The sequence below is a fragment of the Myotis yumanensis genome, unplaced genomic scaffold (genome assembly GCF_028538775.1).
Source record: "Myotis yumanensis isolate MYYU_CA2020_CCGP unplaced genomic scaffold, mMyoYum1.0.hap1 SCAF_10, whole genome shotgun sequence".
Classification (NCBI taxonomy): domain Eukaryota; kingdom Metazoa; phylum Chordata; class Mammalia; order Chiroptera; family Vespertilionidae; genus Myotis; species Myotis yumanensis.
The window spans coordinates 20,468,145-20,481,511 of NW_027223761.1; the positions used below are offsets into that span (position 1 = coordinate 20,468,145).

At 38.7% G+C, this 13,367-nt stretch overlaps 1 protein-coding gene across 1 annotated transcript; it reads right to left on the reverse strand.

Annotated features, from left to right (window-relative positions):
* Positions 1-369: 369 nt before the first annotated feature.
* TCN1 (transcobalamin 1) lies at positions 370-12,643 on the reverse strand. Its single transcript, XM_070428089.1, has 9 exons — positions 12,538-12,643; positions 10,571-10,750; positions 9,582-9,719; positions 8,569-8,724; positions 6,677-6,852; positions 4,200-4,389; positions 3,020-3,203; positions 767-885; positions 370-595 (listed from the first exon to the last, which is right to left on the reverse strand). The coding sequence occupies exons 1-9, from the start codon at positions 12,614-12,616 to the stop codon at positions 534-536; spliced, it is 1,284 nt and encodes a 427-aa protein (XP_070284190.1). The 5' UTR covers positions 12,617-12,643; the 3' UTR covers positions 370-533.
* Between the last annotated feature and the right edge of the window lie 724 nt (positions 12,644-13,367).

The following is a 13,367-nucleotide window of genomic DNA, read 5'->3' on the forward strand; positions in this document are numbered from 1 at the left end:
ACTTTATGGATTGACTTTTATGTATAAACCTCACACTTCCATTCTGAGAAGAGCAACATTTTCCTTTTTAACCCAGTGCCTGTGTGAGGTCCATTTATCCACTTGGTTCCTTCCTTGCATTTGGGCCTCCAAGAGCTTGGTCTCCCTACAGGTGTCTAGTTGATCTCATTGCTTGTGGCTGCAACAGTAGACCTAGAACCTTATTTCCATTCTCCCCAGTGGCCCAAGGTCACCCAGATAGTTATCAGGGGGACCTTGAGTAGAACTCAGCTTTTTAGACATGGTTTAATCTTTCACTTCGCTTCTTCCTGAGGTGGTCTTCTCTCTAATAATAATCTCCCTTTAAAATAAAATGATTAGAACATACTATTTTTGTATACTCGTTGATATTTATTGAACATGCAAAGAGAGAAAGGGAGGTATTTTAAGCTCCTAATGTGATTGAGATAAATAAAAAGAAAGGCATGAGGCCAATATCCACATGGAATTCCACTGCAAAAGAATTAGATCCGGCAGAGGAAGGTTTGAGTTTGTTAGTATTTGCTCCAGCGAACCTCCAAATTTTCTCCATTATGGACAACATATCTTCCAACTCCTGGAAGGAAGAAGAAGGAGAAGTGGGTCAAATGATTTGACCATCAAATCACTAAATAATGGATATCACTCTCCCAATTCCATGCCACATTTCCCAGAGGAGCTCACACCCTCACATATGAACAGTCTGGGCCTTTTCACTTTGTAGGGCTTTTGGCATACTCTCCCTTACCTTGGGTCACTGGTTCGCCTCCACTCAGAAGTTGCCAGTAGGTTCTGTCATTATGGTTCTCCTCCAAGCCCTGAACAGAGATGATGTAAGGGCCCCACGAGCTGTCCACATATTTGAAACTATGGGGGCAATGAATAGGTTACAGGAACTTAAAATTTTTTAAAAAATATAGTTTTATTGATTTCAGAGAGGGAGAGAGAGATAGAAACATCAGTGATGAGAGGGAATCATTGATTGGCTGCCTCCTGCATGCCCCTTACTGGAAATTGAGCCCACAACCTGGGCATGTGCCCTTGACGGTATTGAACCCGGGATCCTTCAGTCTGCAGGCCGACGCTCTGTCCACTGAGCCAAACCAGTTTAGCTTAGAATTTTCAAAGGCAATTGTACATGGACATTTTTCAAACTTTAATGTCCTAAGAATCACTTGAAGATGTTACCCCCAAAATGCTTATTTCCTGGACCTATCCGCAGATATTTTGATTCTGTAGGTCAGGGCTGAGACCAGGAATCTTCACATTTCATAAACTAAGTGATTTTGATACAGGCAGTTCCAGTCCATGCTAAATTTGGGAAGTGATGCCCATGTTCTTGCCCTTCCCTCCCATCATAGGAGACACGTTGAAGACAACTTCTACCCTAAGATAGTCACTGTCAAAGTTACTAAAACAGTAGATGAAAGTGTTAACCTGATATCCTAGAGGCACCATAAGTCCTAAGTTAGTAGGTTTTCTCTTCAGAAAGAGAAATAGGGAAGAATAATTTAATATTTCATGATTGTTTATTAGAACTTCTGTCATTTGCAACATCATGGTTGGACCTGGAGAGCATTATGCTAAGCAAAATAAGTCAATCAGAGAAAGATAAATATCACATGATCTCACTCATTTGTGGAATATAATGAACAACATAAACGGATGAATAAAAACAGATCCAGAGACAGAGAAGCATCAATCAGACCATCAAACCTCAGAGGGATATAAAACAAACAAACAAACAAACAGACAAACAAACAAAACAACCTCAGAGGGAAGGCAAGGGAGGGTGGGGGGGGAGGGGGAGAGATCAACCAAATGACTTGTATGCATGCATATAAGTCTAACCAATGGACAAAGACACTAGGGGTGTGAGGGCACGGGTGGGGGTGGGGTGGGAGGGGCAATGGGGGGATAAGGACACATATATAATATCTTAATCAATAAAAAAATAATAAATAAATAAATAAATACATTTTTAAAAAGTATAAAATGCCCTCAAAAAAAAAAAAAAAGTGATATGGTTGCCCTAGCTGGCCTGGCTCAGTTGGTTGGAGCATTGTCCATGCACTGAAGGGTCTCGGGTTCAATTCCCGGTTGGGGCATGAGTGGGAGTTAACTAATCAATGTTTCCCTCTCCCTCTCCCTCTCCCTCTCCCTCTCCCTCTCCCTCTCCCTCTCCCTCTCCCTCTCCCTCTCCCTCTCCCTCTCCTCTCCTTCTCCCTCTCCTTCTCCCTCTCCCTCTCCCTTCCTCTCTCTCTCTTTAATAAATAGAAACATATCCTTGGGTGAGGATTAAAAAAAAATGACATGGTCAATATATGTTTCACATTTTTTAGTCATATTTCTGGGAGCACTTGCAAGGAGCCTTTATCATTATATATATTATAATATATATATATTTTCATATATATATTATATTCTTTGTAACATCTTACATCATGTTATTAAACATAATAAACAATTGTCAATTAGGTTTAAGAAACCAAGTAAACCACAGTTTTCAGAGACAAATTCAATATCTTAATTTTAATATTTGACTTCTCTAGGCCAGGGAACCTTTATCTAGGGAGTCCATGAAATCTGATGAAAGGGGTAAGGCATAGAGAGGCTTCCAGGCATTTGTGAAACCTCTGATTTAATGATGTTTTATGTGTATGTTCATTTTTCTGCAATGAGCATCCTACTCAAAGGGGTCAGTGACTAAACATAGTTAAGAACCACTGTTCTGGACACAAAATGCCTCCCTTAAGAAGTTATATTTATTGAAGAAGTTTTACTGACAGAAGTGAGGTTCCTGGGACTTATTCATCCACTAGATGAACATTAATCTAATGCCTAATATGTATTAGAAGATGAAAGGTCTCACCTCTTTCATCTGCCATGAGATGTAGAAGGTCAGTAAAGGTAACTGTTCATTGTATTTATGTGCAGATGTATTTTTTTACTCTTTCAAAATCACACTAAATCCCTTAACCTGAGGTTATGTACAACATACCGAAATGCAGTCTCATTGATTTTCTGAGCTTCCTCCATCACATTCAGGAAGACAGAACCCTTTGGCACGGTGACTTTGGTGAAAAATGTTTCATTGATTTGCACAGTGTAGTTGACTGAGATCCGTGTGGGTGAAATGGTAGGTTCCCCAGGTATTGGCTCATGAATAGAGATGTTAAGGTGACCTGACAGAGACAGGAAAGCAGAAAAGAGTCATTATTCAGGACAATAAAAATAATGTTAGAGTTTGCACACCTATCTAACTTCTATCCACAAACTCCTTTCCTTTATGCAGAGGGGATTTGCTACAGGAGCAAGTGGCGTCAATCAAGGGGCAGAGTTCTCATGTGATGAAAGCAGAAATGAAAACCAGATGCTCACCAGCTTGTGAATGCTCATGCTCAGCTTGAGTCCCAGCTGTTTAAACATTTCAGTTGCCCCATCCCCTATTTCTCATGGAGGCTCCTGAGTTTTTCCTTTTGGTACAGCATACAATAATGCTTCATCTTTTTGCCCTTTTATTTCTTAACATTTATTAAAAAATCGTGCACCAGGAACTGTACTAGTCATTTTATGTGAACTGTTTCATTCAATCCTTACAAAAACCTACATTAGATACTATTATCATTTGCATTTCTTACATTAGAAAATTGAAACTTAGAGGTTAGACATTTTTGTCCAAGTTCCCTAAACCTGTCAGTGTCTGAACCAGGAATGAATGCAATAGAAGAATAAGTTTCTCTATCTTTTTGCAAAATCAATGATGCACACTGCAATTTCTTTCAATATTGCCATATTCCTCCCACACAGATGTCTTATTTCCCTGAGGGATCACTTACTGTGCACAATGGAAAGTCAGAGATGCCATACTTTGTTCAGGATGGGAATGATACTCAGAACATCTCCAGCAATCAGAAAAATACTTTTGGAGATAGACACCTTTTAATCAAGTCTACCTTGTTTATCAGTGCTTCAACCAAGAATGACACTTACCACTTTGTTAAGAACAAATCCTCAGATGGGTATAATCTCTGATGACATATTAAGGACTGAGTTCTGTGTGGAAACTACGATGCTTTAGAGATTTATTTGGTCACTTTTGGTCCCTAAGGACAGCTAAATCTCACGTGCTTTGGGTATTATGCTGAAAGGCAAAAACAGTTTACTCTTTAGTTCTTTACCTGGACCACTGGCACAAGAAGAGACATTGTTAACATCCAAGTAGGTTTTTCCCATCAGGGCAGGTAAGATCTGGGCTGCAGCAATTGGTATATGGAATGCTCCCTGAGAAATTTCCTTGAGTACTGTGTCCAGAGTTTGTTGACAATTCCATTCATTTTTGTTATAATAGTTTGATGAGACAAAGAGAGCCTAATGGGAGAGAGAGAGAGAGAGAGAGAGAGAGAGAGAGAGAGAGAGAGAGAATGACTTTAAATACGGGAAAGCTTACATCAAATACAGTAAATATTCATTTGACATTGACTACATAGGAGGTGCTTTAGACACATTTCCTGTCTTCAAGAAGCTTATCAACTATTGTGGATGGGGAGGTGGTGAATTGCTTAATAATCCAAACTGTAGTAGCACCAATGAAAATAGACTTTCTCTACCATATTCACTCTTGTGTCCCAAACACTGGAACAATACCTGTCATATAAGAGGCGCTCAACACATATTGTTAACAAACTGTTGTTAAGGAGCTCCTGAGATAAATGCTCTAAGAGAAGCATTTAGTGGCAATCTCTCAAAAGAGGGAGAGCTCTAAACATTTAGTGGGGCTGAGGAAAGGCTTGGTGGAGAAGGTGGTACTTGAGGTAGTCCTTATGATATGGTAGCATTTTAGTAGGTGACATGAGGAGGGGAACCCTGTACCCAGAGAGAACAGCATGACTGAAGGTGCTAGAGTAGCAGTGGCTAGGCAGTGGTTCTCAACCTTCCTAATGCCGCAACCCTTTAATACAGTTCCTCACGTTGTGGTGACCTCCAACCATAAAATTATTTTCGTTGCTACTTCATAACTGTAATTTTGCTACTGTTATGAATCGTAATGTAAATATCTGATATGCAGGATAGGGCATGGCCTGATGGTGATGAGAGTGTCTGCATTTTAACAAAATCCCTGGAGGATTTCCCCTGGTCTGGGAGGACTGGTATGTGGAAAACACTCAGGGACATTGTGGAAGAACAGTCTAGACAAGGAGGTTGGGGCCAGATTGGTAGACCCTTGAATTTTAGGATGAGGTGTCCAATATTATTTGCTCAACAGTGGGAAGCCTAATAGTTTTTTGAACAGAAACTATCTGGGCAGTAGATGTAAACTGGATTGAAGGAGCAGAATTATGGGATAGGAAAAGTTAGGAGGGAATTAGAATGAGAAAGACAAGAAGTAAATGGCTTGGACTTGAAGATTTTGCTTTGTAGGTTCTGAGGGAAGAGCAGTCCACCTTTTCCGCCTTTTCTTGAAGATTCTTAAAGTTAACAAGTAGTCAACAAGCATTTATGGGATAATAAAGGAAACGAAACTGATCATATTATATCTCCTCTTAAGAGCAGTCTTGCAGGCAGGAAACTCTTGATCCTGCTGTGAACTAATATCACCTGTAGAGCTTTTAAACAAGACCAAGGCCCATGATCCACCCGAAATTTCTGTATTAACTGGCTGGTGTGGGGCTAAAAGATGAGTATTTTCTAAAAGCTCCTGATTCAAAATGTGCAGCCTGAATGGGAAGCCACTATTTTATTTTAAATTTAAACTTAGCAAGGCAGACAACGTGGATAGTAACAACAATATAACCTTATGATTGGACCCCTGCCTACAAGCAGCCTCACATTGTAATTTCCTAAGGATCCTATGCTGACCATGCTAAACACCTGGATCTTCCTAAAATGTGTAATGTTCTTGATGCTTTTGGTCTTTGTCTTGCTATCCTCTGTCACTTTGAAGGTTCTCTCATCCTGAGTCAGCATGGCAAACTTCTAAAGACTCAGTGAATTTTTTTTCTGTAAGTCTTCTTTGATGTCTTCTTGGAGTTGAGTAGATCAGTGCAGGAATAAAGTCTCAGACTTCAAGGAACATATACAGGAGAGTGTAGGTGCTGAGAGTGAGTTTTGAAACCAACTGTTTAGGTTTCATCCCTATCTGCATCACTTTCTAGCTTTGTAATATCAGGCAAGTTACTGGTACTCCATATCTCATGCTCTTATTCTAGCAAGTGAAAGTAATAATTCTTTCCTCATTGGGTTGTTGTGTGCATCAATGAGTTAATGTCAATAAATACCAGCTGCTGTTCCTGCCACTGCCACTTCTACAACAATATCAAACTTGGGAGTTAAGACAAAAACTCAAAACAATAGTATATGGTAAAGTGTGAAATTGCATGTTATAGAACAAGATAGGTTGACGTTGTAGTAGACTCTAGAATTTCTTAAAGAAATTGTAACCAAGAAAAGCTTCATAGAAGCATTGGATATGGAAAGGTAAAGATTGAAGGTAAGGAGAATACATTTCAGGCAGGGAGGAGAGTCATATGAGTAGAATCAAAGGTAATATAGGAAACAGATGGATAATAAGATCTTAGAAGGCCAAAAAAAAAAGAATGAAGTTATTGTTTTCCTCTGTGACTCCCTTCCCTATTTCCTGTGTTAGCCTTTGACTTACCTGCATAGCTTCTCCTGTGCTATATGTATTCCCAATGAGACCATTTCTTTTTTTCTCAGACAGAATCTTTTTTACCAGTGACTCTATATAATGATTGATATCCTGTAAATCCTCTCCATTGTTTTGGATGCTCCTCTTCACACAGGTCAGGGCCAGGACAGCCATTGCACCAGTATCTGTCAGGAAACCAAATATTGGTGATAGAGTGACCAACCATGCCAGTTTGCCTTGGACTGATGGGTTTCCTGGTATGTGGGACTTTCAGTGCTAAAAAAGGTACAATCTAGGTAAACTGGGATGGTTGTTCATGGTAGTTGGTGGTGGGAGAGAAGGATTTCAAGAGATAGCAATCATCCCTTCAACACTAATCACTTCAATATTTTTAAAAAAATATATTTTATTGATTTTTTACAGAGAGGAAGGGAGAGGGATAGAGAATTAGAAACAATGATGAGAGAGAAACATCGATCCACTGCCTCCCGCACACTCCCCACTGGGGATGTACCCGCAACCAAGGTACATGCCCTTGACTGGAATCGAACCTGGCACCCTTCAGTCTGCAGGCCGATGCTCTATCCAGTAAGCCAAACCGGTTAGGGCTCAATATTTTTTTTTTAAAAAAAATATATTTTATTGGTTTTTTACAGAGAGAAAGGGAGAGGGATAGAGAGTTAGAAACATCAATCAGCTGCCTCCTGCACACCCCCCACTGGGGATATGCCTGCAACCAAGGTACATCCCCTTGACCAGAATCGAACCTGGGACCCTTCAGCCCGCAGGCCGATGCTCCATTCACTGAGCCAAACCAGTCAGGGCATCACTCCAATATTTTAAGATTCCTTATGTTGAGTAGCCATGTACCTTGTACCCAATAACTCACATCTTGGTCAGAGAAACACATGAATTTGTAGGTGCATACTCATGAACAGTCTTCCACTTTTACATCTTGTTTTTCATTTTCATTTTTTCATCTTTCAGTGTATTTTTAAAGGAATTGAGAAAACAAAGGATGACAAACCAAACAAAATATATCTTTGTAATATTTCAAGGTTTCCATTAGATTGATTAGTAAATAATACTTAAGAGAATCGTTTTTCAATAAACCTCCTTTAGATGGAGGATGAGATTGAAAGGAGGGAAAATAAGGTTTGTTTTCTTTTTTCCTGGCTTGATTCTTAGTTTCCCCCTAGGTGGTGGCCTCCCTTTTGCAAAGGAAAAGGAGTTTAAGAAACCTCATGTTTTCCTTACTATCCAGAGATACGGGATGCTTTTCTTTGAGCTGCTTTGAGGAAGATTAGCTTTTGTGTATCTGAATCTGTAGGGGATGAGCACCAATACTAGCTATCTAGAGGCGACTTTTTTTTTTGGATGGGTAAACTGACCCAGTGAAAAATTTCCGGTAATTCCCCATTGTGAATACACATTTTATTGAGCAAAATATTGGGCCTTGTTACTTGCAGAGGTTGTGTGTTGTTCAAGTAAACTCACAGATTCAAGTGATTGCAATAAACTGGAAAAAGAGGCAGGGGTTAAGATAAATGGTTTCCACTATGTTCCCATTCTTTAACACTTATGATTTCTAAAATGTGAAGATTCTCATATTCTATCCTAATTTTAAAGATGGGAAAATTAAAGTTGTGTTAATGTCCATTGGTTCTATAACTCAAGAGCTGGGATAGGATCCATGTTTTTCTACTATACTACACATCTAGAAAAAGACTTAACTGCCTCCCAGTTTCCATTCTTCTAAAAAAAGAAAACTCCCTTCCGAGGAGACTAGGATAGATGAGATAGAAAAAAAATCTAAGTACTTACTTGTAGAAAAACGCTAAGGGCAAGACCTGCTAATAACTGTGTCCTCTCTATCAAGGGAATTGAGTTTAATGACTCACCTACTGAGAACTGACCACCAAAATAAAAGTTCTTATTTTCAGGAGTGAAGTATTTTTTAACTTCGGTGATTGAGTAGCTCCCATTGAGCAGACACAAGGTCAGTACGTCCAGGCTGAGCTGGTAGTAGTTAGTCAGTGGATTGCCATCATGTACTCCTGGCAGAGAGAAAAGAAATACCTCACACATGGAAGTGGTACTGGGATAATACATTTGAAGTCTATTCCTATTTACTTTATTCCCATTTCTTTACACTGAATGAAAGATGAGTAATATAAAAGGAGAATCACACATAGAATCAGCAAACTTGAGAAATTTAAAGGCTCTAAGAGCCACCAAATTAAAATCCTTACATTTTATCACTGAGGAGACCCAGCATTAAAAGTATTAAAATACTATCCTGATATTCAGGTGGTTACAAAGCTAGGACACAGATTTCCCACCACCAAGCCTCTTGCATGTTGTAGTAATGAGCTGAAGCTATAAGAAGTTGAGGCCATCTCAAAGAAGGATGGGATTGGAGGGATTTATTGAATAATAGGATATTGGATAGGAGTTAAAATAAAAGCAATGCACCTTACTGGAAGCCATCATGGTCAACCTATTGTTTCCAGTGATGAAGTACTATTGGCCATCTTTACTTCCCATATTAGTATTGTATGCTTCAGTAATCATGATACAGTATCTTGTATTGCTCAGTTATTTCTGGTGTGATTCATTATTTGTCTAAAAGTCAAGCTTGCATAGAATAGAGAACTGTATTGTGTGTGTGTATGTGTGTGTGTGTGTGTGTGTGTGCATATGCTTGATGTAGGGGCAGTGTTCAGTTGAACATATTTGAAAAGACAAATTCAAGATGCATGTAGAAAGGGAAGAAGGGAAGGTGATCTACAAAGATAGAGTGAGATGAATGGAATGAAGAGGAGAAGGAAGAATGGAAGGATACTTCATACAGTTCTGAATCAGTAGAGAAGAAGACAAGGTTGTCCAAGGTCTCTAAACACTTGATTCTCACCCATATTTTCAATTTCTTTTTGGAATTTCTCTTCTAGTTGGCTGACCAGATGGAAATATGTAACACTTTCATCAGAGTTCTGACATGCTCTCAAAGCCAGTATAACTAAGGCAAGCTCTCCCGAGGTTAAATCTGACCCTGAAAAGAAAATTATTCAATTTTAACAAGGTATACACTTCTGATATTTTTGGCCTCCCGTCTTCCTTGTTACTTAAGTTTCCTGTCACTTCTTTCTTATGTTCCACTCTAAACTAATATTTTACTGTTCTCATCTTTATCTCCAAAGCATAACTTTTGCTAGCTGTACTGTAAAAATGTAAGCTAGATGAAATCATGGAATCTTTTTGGAATCTTACAATCCTTATAAAAATAAAAAAGAAGAAAAATAGATAAATAATGAAATCTTGGGATCTTCTGTCTTTGTGGGTGTCATCTTGCCAGGATAGTAATAATTACCTTTTATATTTTACCTTATAGAGTATAAACGCTTGGGATTTTCATAATTTTTGCAATAAGAGATAGGTAGGGGTAGCTTCATTTCCCTCTTATGTTAAATAGGAAGCTGAGGCTCTGTATTGATACAACAGGTACAAGGTGGAGTTTGGACTGAAACCAAGGACACATGTCTCTTGTTCTATGGTTGCCTCTCTAATGTCAGCTTTCTTAGTTGTGGTCCACACCCCATCTGGGTGTGAACTCAGCTAGTTTGTAGAACAGTATTAATGGTTAAGACTCCATAATTTATTTTGTTTTTCCTGTGATCTCTTAAAAAAATGTTTTTCAAGAGCCAAAGAAGTAAGTGGCTCTTGAGTAAGTGGCAGGGGGATTGATATTTTGAGGCACCTTTCTGTCACCTCAAGTTTTATGCTGCTGGGTAGATGTAGCAGAGATACTTTGGACACACAATTTTTAGGACTCACTGGAGATAATCTTTGTAGATAGGGAACTGTTATCCTAAACCTTCCAGAGAATATACTAATAGTACTCACTCTTCTTTTCCACAATGTCGCTGACTTCTTGGAACACTTGTTGTTCTAAGTTTTGGTCCTGGATTCCAACAAGTCTGAGGGACAACAGGACATTGGCAGCTTGGATTCCTCTGGCATATTTTGAATGGATCATTGTATTTAGTAGAGGGTTTAAACGGGAGTAGTTTTCTTTGCTTACCTCTGTGGCAGGGGAGGGAGGAAATAAGAAACACATAGAAAATATTAAAGCTCAGAATGGGAAACCCTCCAGATTTAGCCAACAACCTGTCCAAATCCCAAGCAAAAGGATGGAGGGAGTCACATTATACTGTGGAAGGAAAAAGATAATTTAGAATCCCTAAGAACTAGAGAAGAACAAGAAAAGTTAGTTACCATTTCTAAACATGCTTTGATAATAATCCTAGGAAAATCCTACCCATTTCCAGATTATCATGGGTTAGTGTGATAGTGAGAAGAATATGAGTCCTGGATCCAGACAGACTGTGGCTGGATTATATGCTCCTTAATTTATGACTGTGGGTAAGATATGTAACTTTCCTGACCTTCAGTTTCTTTGTTTTAACAACTACTTCATAGATATTGGACAGTAAACCAATAAATTGTAAAATATTGTACAAATTGTTACTTTTAGCTTAGCTGGAGCTTCTATCCCTATACTTAGAGAATCCAGGCTATGTGATTTTCCCTGCTCACCTTTCTTCATTTTAAATAGAGATCAAGAAGATCTGAATTCAGTGATCATAGAAAGGGTCATGGTTTGCCACAGATACAATTGGATAATTGTGAGTCATCTCTGACATTCTGTGGAAGCATCTAATTTAGCAGATTTTCTGGCTTCGAAACAGACTTTTTAGTTCCTGGTCAATAACTCCAACCAGCTTCCTTGACCAACAATTCCAACCAGCTTCTTTGACCACTAAAGTAAATTATTTTGTACAATGTATTGAATTTCAAAGCCTCCATAGAGACCCCCTATTCTTAGGATACAATAAAGAAAAGGACAGGCCAGAAAATAAAATTAGTGTTGGCCTAGTCTTTGTTTTAGCTTGTGTGAATACAAGTCTTTCTGTTGTGGTGTTGATCTCTTCTTGTACTAGTAGGCTAGAAAGTACCAGGAAGATGTAGCCACAGTTGGCACCATATAGTCATCTTTGGACTGATTTGAAGTTTAATTCCAGGGTAAAGACTTACATGCAGAAATCATGCATCTGAGAGCTAAACCAGACTTTAATAAATCACCTGCTTCAACACCCTTCCCTGATTAACCTCCATTTATGAATGACGCTAAAAAAAATCAGAAATATTGGATCATTCAGCTACTAAGGGGTCAGACTAGACCCAAACCCAGTTTTTATTTCTCCTTACTATTTTTTTTTAATAGAACCACATAGTCACTGGTATCTATATCCAAAGGAAAGATGATGGGGGTTGTACCCATGTCCTGTAGGAAAAAGTTGAAGGGAGGGGAATGTGTAGCATGAAATAGCTAAATTCAATAATGACAAGAGAACAGTTTTCATTATTTAAAAGAGATTATTAATATTACGTGTCTCTGTGTAGTCACAAAAGGTTAACCCAAAGCCCATGGGCTGAATTTTAGAAAAGTAGATGGTATCTCAAAATCGAAAGATAACTTTTCATGATCTTGAAAATTTTGGGGGGTCATGAATTTTCCACCATTGAAAATGAACAGAAATAGTCAGCAACTTGGTAACATCACTGTGGTAGAAAGGATCTGAACATAGAAAGAATAGTTAGGCAAGTTAACATTGAATCTCTGATCCCTCATAACAATAGTTGTGGAACTTTCCTTACCATCTCTGGCTACCCTTTACATTACTCATAGAGTTCAAACACATATAAAACTGAGATAGGATCTTTTTTCAGATAACTCTCTACAAAGTTTCCTGTCAGTAGCTGTCAGGAGACTATCACAGTAGAGTAATTTTAGATCAAAGGATACTCACCACAGACGGTGCATAGTTGGCTTGGAATAAGAGAAAACAATAAGAGCCCCACTAGGGGCAGCTGGTGTGATTGTCTCATCTTTCCAGCAGTATATTGGAATGGTGAGGACTTTGCTGCCTATTTATTGAATGACAGACAGAAAAGAATGAAAGCTCCTCCTTCGGCTTGCCCGCAGCCTCTTTTACTCAAGCAAATATTGAGCAATTCAGATAGGTGTGGTGAAGTGTATTTTTCCAAGTAATATCACAAACCAGGAAGAAGACTTGAAAGGTGTGGTCAGGGAGAATGAGGTAATAATTTGTCTTTGTTTTCTATCCCAAACCTTCAAGGTTCACATTTCTTACTTGCCTTCAGCCCAATGGGAATAAATTAGGTGAGTGACTATTTTCAGTAATATTTCCCTTTTTTCCATTCTGCTCTTGTTATGTTTTTTTTTTTTTAAGAGACCTTATTTTTGATGGGGCTAAGGCTTACAACACATAAAAATGGAAGCAGAAGTTCTAAGTTCTAAGTTTCAAATTGGACAGACAGGATAGGGGATTGGTTTTTGACTTATGATTTTCTCTTAAGATAGATGCCCTGAGAATTTCCAGGTCAGGAGGATAACCACAGAGATGCACATCAAATGTGGATTTTTGCCATGCCAGGTAAGATGCTATGTGCTACATGTGAGAACTGTTGTTTATCAGTCTTCTAAGAACTAATAGTGAATACTATCAGTTTGGCTTTAAAATGTTTGCTCTGGGTCAGCAAGATGGTGGAGTAGGAAGTCATCTGCTCACATCACCCCACAGAAACAGTAACTGATCCATGGACAAAAGTTCCTGTG

Bases quoted from the DNA above. Each gene is read 5' to 3' on its own strand.
- TCN1 (XM_070428089.1), bottom strand. From the start codon at position 12,616: ATGAGACAATCACACCAGCTGCCCCTAGTGGGGCTCTTATTGTTTTCT. The intron at 4,390-6,676 runs GTAAGTCAAAGG...CTCTCCCATTAG, and splicing joins GCACAGGAGAAGCTATGCAG to GCTCTCTTTGTCTCATCAAA. The intron at 886-3,019 runs GTATGTTGTACA...TTGCCCCCATAG, and splicing joins ATCAATGAGACTGCATTTCG to TTTCAAATATGTGGACAGCT.